This window comes from Schistocerca americana, chromosome 5 (genome assembly GCF_021461395.2).
Source record: "Schistocerca americana isolate TAMUIC-IGC-003095 chromosome 5, iqSchAmer2.1, whole genome shotgun sequence".
NCBI classification, from domain to species: Eukaryota; Metazoa; Arthropoda; class Insecta; order Orthoptera; family Acrididae; genus Schistocerca; species Schistocerca americana.
In genome coordinates, this window is record NC_060123.1 from 65570254 (window position 1) to 65586359 (window position 16106).

At 38.5% G+C, this 16106-nt stretch overlaps 1 protein-coding gene across 5 annotated transcripts in view; it reads left to right on the forward strand.

Moving 5' to 3' along the window:
• Nucleotides 1-16106, forward strand: part of LOC124615485 (alpha-N-acetylglucosaminidase) — a 372979-nt gene that overhangs the window by 254886 nt on the left and 101987 nt on the right. For 3 of the 5 annotated variants that reach the window (XM_047143421.1, XM_047143420.1, XM_047143419.1), the window contains exon 13: nt 9792-9878. The exons of the other annotated variants lie outside the window; for them this stretch is intronic. In XM_047143421.1, the coding sequence (XP_046999377.1) occupies nt 9792-9878 (87 nt within the window). The remainder of the gene's footprint in view (nt 1-9791; nt 9879-16106) is intronic. 5 annotated transcript variants of the gene reach the window in all.

Sequence of the window (16106 nt, forward strand, 5' to 3'; positions counted from 1 at the left end):
GTGGGCACTTCTGTGCACAATCACTGCAAATCAATAACACTCTGCTGGCCACATGTTTTCAGGAGGGTCTCTATGACTCCTACTCTCAATCCCTTGCCACATACCAGTAGCTTATCTCCATTTGAAGAAATGTCCCCTTTTTTCATCTAACACTTCTTATTGCAATTCTGTCGCTTGTAGCAGAGGTTCTGCACTATCACAGTGACTGACATAATGTGGTGTATAAAGGTGATGCAATCAAGATGTTGTCTCACCATGTCATCAATAAAAAGAAAGTTTTTGAGACAATGTTGATCACAGTGACTGAGATAAGGTGGTGTATAAAGGTGATGCAATCAAGATGTTATCACCACGTCATCAGTAAATAGAAGATTTTGGAGACAATGTTCAGACCTCAAAGGGAGGGAGGGAGGGAGAGAGAGAGAGAGAGAGAGAGAGAGAGAGAGAGAGAGAGACAGACAGATGGATTGGGGTGAGGGGGGGGGGGGGGGGTGTCATTACAGCATGTTTATGGGCTGTTATTCAAGACTTTACATATTGTGTTAAGAAATCCTGATGAAAGAAACAAAGGCTGCTAACTTCTGAACTTATTTTCCTTTACTAATTAACATTACAAAAGACATGTTTCATCACTACAAGAAAAAGGTAAATGAAAATATCAAAAGTACAATCCACCAAAACAGGAAGGCGAACTTATGTGCAGAGGAAAGATAATTGCAGCAGTGGTTACTCAGAAGAATAATTCTCGTGTCAATACTTGATAAGCTACACTGTCCAATCTATTTAATGTGACAACCTGTCAAAAACCTGAATATGCACCTTTCGGTGTGCGGGATCCTGCGAGATGTGCATTTAGGGAGTCAATGAGGGTCTGGAAAGTACTGACAGGGATCTGAAGCTATGCCATCTCCGATGCCGTGACAGCTGTATTAACGTTTCTCGGTTGAGGATCCACATTTGTTGGCCAGGCGAGTACAGTAAAGTCATCCTGGTGCTCTCCAAACCACGCATGTACTCTGTGAACTGTGCGACATGTTGCGTTGTCCTACTTGTAAATGTCATCATGCCAAGGAAAAACAATATGCATGTGGGAGTGGACATCATCCCCAAGGATAGATGCATACTTTCGTTTATTTATTGTACCTTACAGAATGGCATGATCACCCAGAGAATGCCACAAAAGCATTCCCCAGACTATAACACTCCCTCCTCTGGCTTGGACCCTTTCAGTGATCTTTGCCAGGTATTTGCTCTCAGACGTTTCATGCTGATGGAGCATAAAATGTGATTCATCTGAAAAGGCCACCTGTTACCACTCAGTGGACATGCTGTTGCGGAACTGGTGTGCCAATTCCAGCCCTCGACACTGATGAACAGCAGTCAGCACAGATGCATGAACCAGGTGCCTGCTGAGTACAATGTGCAGCAACATTCAACGAGTGGTCATCGAGGAACCACTGTTGGTAGCACCTTTGTTCATCTGGGTGGTCGGTTGACTAATAGTTGCACATCTATTCTTCTGTACACATCTCCACAGCCATCATTCACCCCTGTCATCTATGACTTGTGGTGCACCACAGTTGCCTGGTGCTGTTTTGTGGATTGCACCATTCTGTCATGCGCAGTACGCTTTAACCACAGCAACATGCAAAGAGTTTACAACCGTAGTTGTTTTGGCCCAAAAAGCAATGATCGTGCTCTTTTGGATGTCATATAAATCACTCTGTTTCTGCATTACGACGACGACGACTGCATTGTTTTCCCCATTCTCTTGACAAGCTTTTTATACCCTCCACTACTAGTGCTGCCACCTGCCATCCCTGAGTGTTACTGCACATTGTGTTGAACATAGGTGGTGGTGACATTTATGTGACCAGACCATGTATATATAAATTTTTCTCATTGTTCATATCTTTATAACAAAGTTAATTTCCTCTTTGCGTTCCTTACTGACATCCCAGTGGAATTTCAAGCCATAATTACAGATTTTGCCTAAATATTTGTAGGACCTATTCTTGTGTATGAAATAGGAATTTGCAGAGGAAATGGTCTATTTTTAAATCATCTTGTAACTATGAGATGAGATATTGAAGGTCTCAAAAAAATTCACCCATCACGGTGGTATAAATTCATTTCTGCAAATAAGTTGCAATTAATGTATTTATTTTAGTGTTAAGACTTACAAATATCTCAGGGTCACAAATGCTACAGGTAAGAGTAGGTTTTAAAACATAAGTGTTTCAAAAATTATCATTGAGCAGCAATTATGCCAACTGAAAATGATTTTTTACTTAAAATTAATTTTAGAGATATCACAGAAGATTTTATTGTGAAATAATTGTGGAAGAAATTGTTTAAGACAGTGATTCAGTAAAGTATTCCTTTATTTTGATAATGTAGTTATTTTGTTAGTAAAATTTATTTGCTTAAATATTTAGATATCAAAATTAGTAATAGTCCATGAGAACAAAAATTTATTTTGATTGGGATGAGGGAGAATGAGAGAAGGTGGAGGGGGAGTGGAGCTTGTTCTAGATTATCTGTTCACTAACTGAAAGAATTATAACTTCCTTAATTTTTTGACGCTTGATGAGAATAATGTATCTTCACAATTCATGTTGATTAAAACACACACTACAAATGGCAGAAACCCATGGATACAAACTGAATTTATGATTTACATAATTTGCTCATTCATCATCATCATCATCGTCGTCATCATCATCATCTATATGACATCCTCTGATGGATGAAGCCTCCTCCAGAGTTCTCCATAAGTTACAGCATTAAGCCATTTGCATCTATGCTGCTCTTTGGCATGTTTTCTAATGTTATCTACCCAGTTTCCATTATCAACAGGAACTGTGGAGAACAGGATGAGAAAGTGGGTAGTGTATTTGATATATGAGGCTAGGCTGCAAGTTATAGGTTGTAGTTCTGGTCTACAGAACCACAGATCATTTCATTGGAGGTGCAGGAACCAGCTATAGTGTGACATACTGAGTGATTATTATTTACTTATCTTGGTAAGCATGGAGAAAGTGAGTGTTCAGTGATTGGTAGGAATGAGAAGGGCAGCATTCCAAAGAGAGTTATGGGAAGGGCAGAGGGTATTGAGAAGCAGTAGGAAGTTGTGCACGACTTCTGAATTGGGTTGGGTTGAGTGCAGCAGGTACATGTGCCAGACAGATGGCTGATGCCCTTGGCCATGTAATCACTGACTTTTGCAAATGGTTGTGGCTTTTCAAGGTGGTGATGCCCTTGTCTGTGGGGAGGATGATAAGGGCAGTATCAGTTTTGAAATGGTGAATGAGGTTCCCTGTTTGGCCATGAATTGGACTAATTGTGGAGGGCCGTGGAGAAGGAAGTTGAGGCAAGATTGGAAATTAAAATATCGTAGGATGTTATTAGGGCATGTTAGATGGGAGTGTTGGAATTACAAGGTTCAATGGAGGTACAAACTGAAGAAGGCTGAAGTTGACATTAGTTTTGTGCTGATATTGGTCTGTTGAGCATGTGTCAAATAAATATATAACACTTGAAATTCCTGGATAGATAGTTGGTAAAATAAATGTAAGGCCACCACTCACATATAGCTGACTGACGTGTGGTGCATAGAAACATGCAACAGAAAGAGTATTTTACTAACTTTTGAGCTGTTGCTCTTCCTTTGTTAGATGTATCCACTTTTTCTCTACTAGGGAAAGAGCAAGAGCTCGAAAGCCAGTAATATACTGTTTCTGTTGTGTGTTCCAGTGCGTCACACATTTTACAAAGAAGTGTTCCCATCGTAGAAAAGCAACAGTCCAGCATGACTGAATTTTGGTGTGAGGATAAAGGTGTGATCTTTGGTGAGAGCCTTTGAGGTTATGTTGATTACTGCGTTAGATGTCTGTCTGTGGCATGTTTGCTGTTGGGAGGGATGTGGCTGCAGTAGCAAGTTAGCAAGGCACACCTTAGCAGCTGCAAGAGGTTGTCAGTGAGGTTTTATGAATTGTTTTGTAAGTGTGGTGGATAGTTCAGTTGAATTTCAAGGTGGAAGTATGAGATTAATAGGGTTGACAGTCTGCTGAGGTGGCAGTGTGCATGTTCGTGAAGTTTTTTGAGGGCAAGGACTGTGATATGGGAGATGTGTTGCTGACAATTGGAATTGTGGAGAAGTAGTGTGTTGTGAATTGGTAAAAAAAAAAAGTTCATGAAAACCTGTACTATAAAATTATTATTTTGCTTTTTAGGTTTAGGTTGCTAAGTGTTAAAGACTGATGGAACTTGAACAGATAGATTCCACTTTGAAAGGTTATGATCATGATCCAGACTTCTACCCATATGAACGACCGTTGCCAAACAACATCTGTCCATCAGTGGTGTAGTATGTTGCTCCTGCATTTATCTGAGTGTGGTTTCTGTGGTCCTGTACTGATATCATACTTCCTCACTTTTCTCCCCCACACCTCCTCTCTTGCAGTTCTCATTCCTCTTATTTCCTGTTCGCTGGCCGGGGTGGCCAAGCGGTTAAAGGCGCTACAGTCTGGAACCGCGCGACTGCTATGGTCGCAGGTTCGAATCCTGTCTCGGGCGTGGATGTGAGTGATGTCCTTAGGTTAGTTAGGTTTAAGTAGTTCTACGTTCTAGGGGACTGATGACCTCAGCAGTTAATTCCCTTAGTGCTCAGAGCCATTTGAACCATTTTTTATTTCCTGTTCAGTCCACTGCACCATCCAAGATAAACATTCAACTAATTCCAGCTTCTATACTAGAGAAATATGTGTGTGTGTGTGTGTGTGTGTGTGTGTGTGTGTGTGTGTGAGAGAGAGAGAGAGAGAGAGAGAGAGAGAGAGAGAGAGAGAGAGAGAGAAATTGTTTTAACTCATTCCATTGCTTATATTTTGTATTCCATCCAGAATTTTCTGTTCTCTGACAGTTAATTAGTTGCATTTAGTGCCTGTTTTTCTGAGGTAACAATAGCCTCTTCATAATTAGACATGTTGTATTAGTTCTTGAGTTACCAATTCCTCCCAAGTTCAGTTTTACCCTCATTACATGACATGGGTTTCATATTTGGTAGGATTTCAATTCGAGTAATTGTGAGTTAATGATCATTCCTATCATCCCATTGCAGTCATTGCACCTCCCCACTCCATTTTCAGGGCGTACCAAGGGCACGATGAGATAGACCCCTGTCAAGTGCGCAGGCATGGATGGGGTGCAAAACCTGACCCTCCTCTCCCTCCTCACTCCTCTCCCCCCCAAAGAAAGAAGGGGAAGCCTTTCCATGGGCCCAAGACTGTAAAGGCACAGTGTTGTCACAGTGACATTTCGTCTGAGCATCATCATAAAGAAATGACTATTATGGAACATGGGTCACACGGGATATTTATCAGCATGGTATACAGTCACTGTGAAGAAACTTCTAAGGAAACAGAGACTACTGCATAACAGGTGTAAAACAAAGCATGGGACTATAGACAGAGAGATGGTGAATGAAACGCATTTGGCTGTCATGAGGGCAATGCGTGAAGCCATCAACTACTACTTTCTGGTCATATGCAAAAGGCTGTTACTGGCACCAAAGATCGTGTCCAGTCCATAGTAAGACAGGAACTGTAATTGAGGTTAGCAAAGCAAAAGCTGAAATACTTAACTCTGTTTTCAAATTTTGCTTTACAAAGGAAAACCCAGGAGTATTGCCCAGTTTAGTCCTTGTACAACTGAAAAGATGAGTGAAATCAGTATTTACTGTCAGTGTTGTTGAGAAACCGCTGAAATAATTAAAATTGAACAAAGCTCCAGGGTCCCGTAGAACCCCTATCAGCTCTATTGCATTTGTGGCTGAGTTAGCCCATCTCCTAACTATACTCAATTGTAGATTCCTTGAACGAGAAACATGCCTCGTAGTCGGAAGGAAGCACACATGACACCCATCTACAAGCAGGGTAGCAGAAGTGATCCACAAAATTACTGTCTGATACCCTTGACATTGATTTGTTGTAGAATATTACAACATAATTCTGAGCTCAAACTTATCAGGTTTCTCGAACAGAATGACATCCTCAAAGCCAACCAGCATGGATTCTGAAAACTGCGATCATGTGATACCCGACTCACACTTTTCCCATATGACATACTGAAAGCTTTGGATCAAGGCAGTCAGGTTGATGCAGTATCTCTTGATTTCAAAAAAGCATTTGACTCAGAGCTACACCTATGCTTATTGTCAGAAGTACGATCATATGGTGTATCAAGTAAAATCTGTGGCTGGATTGAGGACTTTTTGGTAGGGAGTATGAAGCATGTTATCTTTGATGGAGAGTCATTGTCAGATGTATAAGTAAATTTAGGTGTGCCCCAGGAAAGTGTGTTGGGACCCTTGCTGTTCATGTTGTATATTAATGGCTTTGCAGACAATATTAATAGTAACCTCAGACTTTTTGCAGATGTTTCAGTTGTCTATAATGAAGTACTGTCTGAAAGAATCTTCATAAATATTCAGTCAAATCTTGATAAGATTTCAAAGTGGTGTGAAGACTGCCAACTTGCTATAAATGTTCAGAAATGTAAAATTGTGCACTTCACAAAATGAAGAAGCCATTGTATCCTGTGACTATAATATCAGTGAGTCACTATTGGAATCAGCCAACTCATACAAATACCTGGGCGTAATACCTTGTAAGGATATGAAATGAAATGATGCCATAGGCTCAGTTGTGGTAAAGCAGCTGGTACACTTCAGTATATAGGTGGAATACTGGGAAAGCACACTCAGTCTACATACAAGATAGCTTACATATCACCTGTGCGGCTGGTTCTGGAATATTGCTCAGATGTGTGAGACTCATACCATAGGACTAACAGGGGATATTTAGGGCATGCAGAGAAGGGCAGCACGAATGGTAACAGGTTTGTTTGATCCATCCGTGAGTTTCATAAGGATACTGAAGGAACTGAACTGGAAGACTATTGAATATAAACATAAAGTATCTCAAGAAAGTCTATTAACAAAGTTTCAAGAACTGGCTGTTATTGATGACTAGGAATATACTAAAAACCCCTACATGTCATTCACATAGGGATTATGAGGATAAAATTTGAATAATTACTGCACACTCAGAGGCATTCAAACTGTCATTCTTCTTGTACTCCATATGTGAATGGAACAGGAAGAAATGTTAATTACTGGTACAATGGGATTGCATTGCACTTCACAGTAGTTTGCAGAGTATAGATGAGATGTAGAAATATCAATATAACTGATCTAGTTAACAAAATAGCGGCTTTCAAATTGCAGTTGAAACAGCTGAGAGGAGCACTGATGCAGCTTCTCATTTTGATATTTTAATGGATATTCCCCTCCATTTTCAAAGTATGGGTTACAAGATGCTTATCCAAACATCAAAATGGCTTTGAGGATATTTATGATAGTTCCAGTGACAGCAGCTTCAGAAAACTGAAAGTGACAAAACAGGTACTTGAGGTCAAGTAAAGGTGAAGCAGACTCAAATTCAGCTATCCTGTTGATAGAATACCACATGGCTCTTAAATTTTTCAATGACATAATCAATGGCTTTGCTTTGCTCAAAGCAAGGAAATGAAAAGTAAAATTACAGTAAAACATAATTCTTGAAAAGGAATGTCTTTTCAACAATCAATTACAGTTAATAATTTATAAACTATTAATAATTTATGAGGAGTGAATAAAATATGTTCTCTACTATACATCATACTAAAATATATAACAACGAAAACAATGAATTATTGATAAAATTATTTAATTGGATAGATAAAAAATCTACTCACCAAGTAGAGGCAAAACACACACACATAAAAGACTGCTCTGATTGGCAAGCTTTTGGAGCCAGTGGCTCCTTCTTCGGGCGGAAGGGTTGAAGGGGAATGAAGAAGGGTGAAGGGAAAGGACTGGAGAGGTGTAGGAAAAGAGGTAGATTTTGGGAAAGTCACCCAGAACCGCTGGTCGGGGGAAACTTACTGTACAGGATGAGAAGGAAAGACTGATTGTTGGGGACTGCATCCTTCTCATCCTGTACGGTAAGTCTCCCCTGACCTGGGCTTATGGGTGACTTTCCCAAAATCTACCCCTTTTCCTAGATCTCTCCAGTCCTTTTCCTTCACCCTTCTTCCTTCCCCTTCAACACTTTTGCCAGAAGAAGGAGCCAATAGCTTTGAAAGCTTGCCAATCACAACAGTCTTTAGTGTGTGTGTTTGTGTGTTCTTCCGCCACTTGGTGAGTAGATTTTTTATCTATCCAATCAAATAATACTAAAAGATATGTATGTTAGGTACCTTAAACAATAAGACATGGATTTTGTTTTACTTCTTAAAAAGTTACACAATTTGTTATTTATTTACTTCAAAGATACATTTAATTTGTTGTACTCAGTACTTTTTTACCTCTGTAATGTATTTAAGAAGTATTATACAGATTGTCTCTCAAAAGGTACCTGGGAGGGGCCCATGGGTTGCACAGCATGGCCCTGGCTGCTGCCACCACACCCGCCGGGCGCCACTGGTAGTCGGCTGCTCGTGTGCTTCCACTGAATTAACCATAAACAGTGTTGCCATCTGATTAACTTAAACTTACCTTTATTTGCAGTAGGTGCTCAAAATGATGTCCCTCTGTGCTAATAGCAGCTTGACATTTCGTGAACACATTACCAAACACTTGACGAATTTTGGCTGCCGAAATCAGGGAAGTGACTGGGTGAACCCTATCATCCATCTCTTTGAGTGGTGGGGATTGGTTGCATACACCTTGTCTTTTAACATTTCCCAAAGATTATCAAAAACATTCTGTATTGCTGACAGAGAAGTGTTGGTGATGTGTGATCTTGCATTGTCCTGCATAAAATAACCACACATCTGGGCTGGTGCACTTTTAGCCGGTTAGCCAAGCATGTAGAATCAGCTCAGTATGGCTCCGCACATTTCTGTCCAGAATTTTCTGCTCTCAGACAGTTAATTAGTCACATTTAGTGCCTGTTTTTTCCAAGGTAACAATAGTCTCTTTACAATGTAATGTGTGTTAATTCTTTTCCTGTGCTAGTGAGCCAGGGGTGCTAATATTTCTTGTCTATTCAAACCACAACACAATCAGTCTGTGTGCGTTCTCTCACACAACTCCTTTTACATATTCATTGTTTTGCTAAATCAAATTACTAAAGTAGTCTTTCATTCAGTGTGCTGTGACCACCTATTAGGGCATCACTGTAGAATGTTTTATGTTTTATTTTTCTGCTATTTATTTGCTTTTTCTGTTTTACATTGCTTATGCATTTCTAGAAAGTGGAAATTACAGCCATTGCTCTTTTTTTAGGACATACAGTACTTGCTAAAGAATTTTGGTGGAAATCCTGCAAATTCATGTCCTTGCTGTTTTATTCTGTTGGTTTTATAGATGATTTATGGTATCTGCAATATTTGGTCTGTTGTCAGTACAAAGAAGTGTGCCTACAGCTATTTTTATTTCACTTTACTGGGTCTTGATAACATAAGGTTCATCATATTCCATGCTATTTATTTCCTTCAATTAACTTTGATAAAGAAGAATTTTAATACAATAAAAATATGATACCATCTGTAAATGCAGTGACCAAAACCACAGAATTTATGTTTAAGATATGATGCTGCTCAAATATGTAAATTTTTAATATAATACTTTCATTCCATCTCTATTTTTGTAATCACAACTGTTTCAGAACTTCATTTCGTTATTGTATGTTGTAATTGATACACTATACTTATGCATACATTGCTCTTCTTACTTCACAATGCATCAGGGATCGGTGTATAACTGCACAACAGGTTACTCTATGCGTGGACAAAGCATCATCTCCGTCTCACCATCATTTTTCTTGAGTGAGCCTGTAAGTAAAGTCTGTATTTGAAGTTATTTAATTATGCAAAATAGGCAGTAATTTGTTCATATAAATTGTTGACTTTTCTGCTGAAATTTGTAGCACTTTGAGGAATTTGAGTACAAAATTTCATAGATCATCAATGAGCATTATATTTGAAATGTACTGTTGGAATTTTAATAGAAAGTAGAACTTTTCTTTTCTGTCTCTGTGTAAAGATAGAAGATCTATATTTTATTATGAAAAATATGCAGAAGAACTTTAAAAAAAATTGTCCAAATTCTAGGAAGAAGAGTAAAATGACATATTGTTATAGAATGGAGTTAAATATGTATGAAATACATGCAGGCTTATGACAGTTTGATCAGGTCCATCTCTTTTTAAGTATTTTTATTTCTGGATGCCTGAAAAAACCATAACTTTCTGACCAAAGCAAGCAAGCAGGCAAGTTGAAAATATGTCGAATGCTGTACTGAAACTGTGATCAGTTTGAACAGTGCTTGTGTGTGTGTGTGTGTGTGTGTGTGTGTGTGTGTGTGTGTGTGTGTGTGTGTGGGGAGGGGGGGGGGGGGGAAACAAGTATCTCCTAAAAGCAATTTTGATGTTAATAAATGACTCAGTAACAAGGTGGCCAAAAATCATGATTTTGTTATTTCGTAAGGGTCTGCATCAGCAGTCAAAATAAAATTCATTCAGCTGTGTAATTGTGCTAAGCCAAATGATGAAGGGGAATGTGTCTTAGCCACCAGATAGATAGATAGATAGAAATAGACAGAGAAAGAGAGAGAGAGCTGCTGTATTTCTTCAAGTAATTTAATTCACAGCTGAGGTGCTCAGTCACCATTATTATGCTGAAACTAGTGATCACCATTTGAAACAACCTCATTAACTATTATTTCTCTTGTTAGGGCAGTAATTGTGAAATAAAGCTGGTTTTAGCAGGAGAACCAAGATAACCTTCCTAAGATATGTGATTGTGTCAACTCTTAATTTAACTAAGTCCCCTCTGTGAACATCTGAGTGTGTGCTGTCTTATAAAATGTCATCCAGGTGCTGAAATCATTGAATCAAATTAAACTGATCAAATGTCATGTCACTTTCTTCTCCCATTGTCACTATAAATCTTTGATTCGAAAATCCACCGCCAAATGGCATTGTGTAGATTACAGTGCTTTCCATTCCATGCGTAATGTGTTTACCACTTATATTGACATAGAGAATCTTCAGGTTTTTTTTACTTTACTTACTATTTTTCCTGTTTGAACTTCACAGATCTTCCCTTTTTATTAGTGAAATTAACATTCTCACTTTGGAGACTTCTCAATTGAGCTTCTAGGTGATCTGATATGGCCTATAACTAATGTATACAACATCTCCAACTGAGGTTCCAAATGCCCCAACTCAGCTCCTTTTAATGTCTTCACTACTTCTCATTCTTGACCAGCTTTATGCATTGGGAATTTTCTTAAAGAGTGGCTCTGCCATGTCGTATCCTGCCTGCTATGTAACCTATGGGGAAGAAAACTCTCCACCAAACCAGTACAAGTCTCTTATTTTATTTGTGGTATAATTTTCAGCAACTGCAGTATTATTTTTTCAGGATAAATTTGAGGCATCAGTTGCAGATAAAGTTTATTATGCTTTACCGGTTTTGACAAAGTAATTTGTTATCTTCAGAATCTTTGTATTAGTTTAGCAGACAACGATATCTTCTTCATAGAAGGATAATGCCATGATATGTCCAGAAATTTACATACTTATTGTATGTGATTATTTTAAACATTAACTGCCAATTTATAATAACTGAATCACATCTTTGTATCTCTTATTGTAAACTGTCAGTCAGTGTATAAAATAAATCACATATAATAATTATGTAAATTTCTGGACATATAATGGCATTATCCTTCTATGAAGAAGGTATTGTTGTCAGCTAAACTAATAATAAGCCTCTGAAAATGACAACTTAATTTATCAAAACTGATGAAACGTGATAAAATTTATTTGCAACTGATGACTGAAATTTATTCTGGAAAAAAATACAAAATCTCACCAGAACAAAAAATAAAATAAAAATACTCTCCTTACACTTGCATTCACCCCACTAGAATTTCTTTCAGATATCAAAGTATTGAAAATTTGTAACAAAAACTCCTTACAACCTCTTGTTATGAACAACGTAAATTAATGAGGGCAGCATGTTAGGCAAGAAAGATCTGTGATGTACACAACTTACTGCCACACCTGGTGATTATGATCAACTTCTTTATTCTGTGTTTCACAGCTTGTATGAACTTGTTAAAGATTAAAACTGTGGTTCTTTGGTCTGTGAGAATGTGAAAACAAATTAGCCGTGTCTTGTGGTATTTTGACAAACCTCACAATCTGTATCATTGTTTCTAAAACAAACCACAGACCTCTGATTTGGAGCTAAGTGTAAAGGCAGAGCCAGAAACTTTGGCTGCTCTCTGGCAACATAGATTATTACTTCCTAAATTTGTTCCATGTGATAGAGGGGTGCGGGTCTCCCTAAATGAATCTGGGCTGTTTTACACACTAGAGAATGGCTGTGCGTGGAATGGGTACACAGCTCACCTAGAATAGAATATCTCCATGCAGTCAGAACAAATAATTCTGCAGAGGGCTTCAGAAGAGGTGAAAATACCATGATTTTAGTGATCAGATGGAGAAGCACCTGCAACGAAGAGTCAAAGTTTGAAGCACTATCGAAAAGCTGTGGAGCCCAAATAATACTAAGCATTGAGACTTTGCTATGACTAGAAACTGATAATAGTCAACAAATGTAAGTATGTAGCAAAAATACAAGTTCCATGGTTTGGGAGCTGATGTATTTGTAGTAGCAGATAAGAAATGCAAATGAAGTGAAGTAGGAGTTGAATCTTCATTTGTAATGGCTTAGACGACAAGAATAAGAAACTAATTTGTTGTTGGAACCTTCCTGTCAGCCGCCAAATGCTTCTGCAGAAGTAACTGATAATTTCTGGGAGATTCTCTGTATGTATGTTTTGAATTCATTTGATAACAACTGAATTAATTATTGAGAAAGTTACAGGTTCACGTTGTTTGTTGAGATACAATTTCCTATAAACACACACAAAGTTTTTGTTGAAAATTACTAGGAGTAGAGGGTCAGAACCATACACTAAGATTAAAATATACCAGATCTGTGGCAGCAGCCAGATAAGATCTGTATGAGGATGTTGACACGGACACTGAGATCATTGGTTACAATGCGGTTGTAGCAAAATTGTATACTGAAGTACAAAAGACCAGAAAAATAAGCTGCAGAGGTTTAAATATTCAGTGAATGAATGAGGAGAAGATTATTCATTCCTCAGACACAGATAACTTTGAAGTCAGGATAGCTGTTGGGTACCTGTGAAGTGTTTTTAACACTAGTAAAACATTATTTGACTTAAGATATTTATTCACAATGTTTACAAGTCGCCGTTCTTCCACACCAGCCTGGGCTGTTGCCCATTCAGCTGCAGGTTGGATTCTATCTGACATCCATTGAGTCACCTCAGCGTTTCCATGCCCAGGAGAAGATGTCAGTAACACTGGCGTTGTGGCGGACTGCTGGTGAGCAATCTCTTCTATTACCCAGTGCGAAGTGGTTCTTGCACTGACTGCTGGAGCATTCTTGGTCTCGCTCCAAATTCTACGATGACCCTTGATGATACATCCGTGATGTACCTGGTATCAGTAGTCATGTGGTCGGTAGGTTTTAGCACCCAAAGGTGTCTGAACGTTGAACAGGAACGTAGATCCCACGAGGCCTTGTTGCTGGCTTCTGCATTGTAGTTTGGTACTGGCAGTGCTCTGCAATGTGGTGTTATCAGAAGATGTCAGCTCCTCCATCAGTAGATGGTTGATAGCGAGCAACTTGAAGTTCATCAGGTGAAGTCCATCATCTTGAGTACATCTTTGGCTAGTCCATAGACTGTGCTGGAGCATTTAGGACGTAGAATCAGTACAGTATTGCAGTCATGGAATCATGTGCTATTATTGTGAATGCCATCAATCACAATGATCAACTCATGACAAGATCTGGAGTATTTAAAAGGAGCTAGCATGAGGCTGTGATGCAAAGCTCTGTTTGTAATTATTAAATGTGTCCTCCTTATTTGCTATATTCAGCAAGAGGCCGTTAACTGCTGTGTCGGTCCCTCAGTATGTGCTCTTATGAAAGAGAGAATGTCTCTTGCAATGTGTCTTATTAGCTAATAAATATGCTTGTCTCCCTTCCTTTGGTTTCCTGTCGCAGTCTACTTCCTGCTGCAAGTGCATCTGTACTCTGTGCAGTGCTGTTGGCCTGACCCATTTGTGACATTCTAGCTTGCCTCATTCTTCTGACTCTGTCTCTGGCGTGACTTGAATTTGCCTTTGTAGTGTGAGAGGGTTTTAATAAAATTTTTAAAGTTTCTGCCCCTTTGTATTCTGTGCTGCAACATCATTAAAGGAACTCGCCATATCCCCATCGAGCAATGATTCAGAAATGGAATCATCTAAACAGTCATAGCATAGACTGTTTTATTGGAATGAGGTGTCCTGCATGTGAGCCCATCACTAGCAGAGGTCATCAAGAGTAAAGTACTGCACTTAGTGAACAATTGTACACTAGACCACCAGTAGTTCACATATACTTATGAAGCATACGGTTATGCACCATTGTAGTGTTGTGTTGACACTGTGCCTTGTTTACAGATTTTTACTTTGATCAATCTGGCTGTTGTCTATAGAGAGTTCTGCTTTCAACTTCACACCTGAATTAGCTCACCTGCATATCTGGGCTTGCACCAACTGTGAACATTACAACAATTTTGCTGCACTAAATGGTCACCTACATTTCTGTCAGTGTTAGTGGATACGTGAACTGAACTGAAACTCACATTTGTAGGACTCATTTTTTATGCGTATAGCAAACAATTTGTATTATTATGTTAGATAATAAAGGGCTGGGGTTAAGATTCAAACAAATAGGCAGTCAAGCTCAAGAAAAATAGGTCCTTTTTGTAATGATTGAAGATGGTAGATATCAAGTTGGTGTACTAATAATATTGAGGAACTTTGTAAGAAGCAGTGCCTAAGGCACCATAAGTACAATCCAAAGCATGAATCCAAAGATACACAGATGTTAATTGAAAATCACGTGGCTACATCAAGAACAATATTTGAAATTTTCTTGTTGTTTCCATGGCAATGGAAATTGGGAATGTCAGCTTTAAATATTTTGCTAGGGAGATGAAAGGCTATTGTTCTACCACTTAGCTGTGTTTATTGTTTTCTATTTATTTGCTATCAGTTTCAAAGCAACTACAGCATCATATTCAGGCTCTTTCGCATTGCAATAGATGTGATATACCACCACATGTATGTTTTGTTAATATTAATGTTATGGTATACCCTTTATATGTATCTTGTTGAAGAATTTCTATTGCTGAAATGTGTGTTAACTATATGTACAAATTAATTCGCAGTGTGAGTGTAAAATGAGTCATTTCACATAATTATGGTCGATCATGTAAAATGGCCCACAGAACCTCCAACTAACTAGCTCATCAATAAGCTTTTAGATGCTGTACTAGAGGATGCCACAGTTTATCACATCAATAACATTGTTAAAGTGCCTGAAGAGGAAGCCATAGTTGCTCCAAAATTGATAACCATGCCGCAGACAAAAATTAAGAGAACAGCCTTTACTCTCCGTAACAAAATGCTTGAAGCCATCAGTAACTGCCACAGTAAATGTTATCACTGGAATGATGTCATATTCCTAGAAATTTTGGTTACGTGTTGTAACTGTCTGTGACCCAAAAATGTGTCCAGAAATGGATGAGACAGAAAATAACATAAAAAATAGCAAAACAAAAGCCAAAATGATAGAATTCTTTCTTTAAAAGTCGCATCATGAAAAATCAAGAAATGTTGCCACCATTCAAGTTCCATATGTCAGGAAAGGTGATTGGCATAAAAATCAGTACTGGTGCTTTTAAAAAGCACTGCAAATCACTAAATCTCAACAAGGCTCCAAAACAGTCAGCCTCTATACAGAATTTACCAGTGTGTTAGTTCCATTTTTGATTATAACTCCCCAAGAAAATAGTTAAATATACTCGTAAGAAACCATGTAACAAACTATGGCTTACTAAGGGTACAAAAATGTCTTGTAACCGGAAAAGGGAAATGTATCTGATAGCAAGAAAGAGTAGTGAC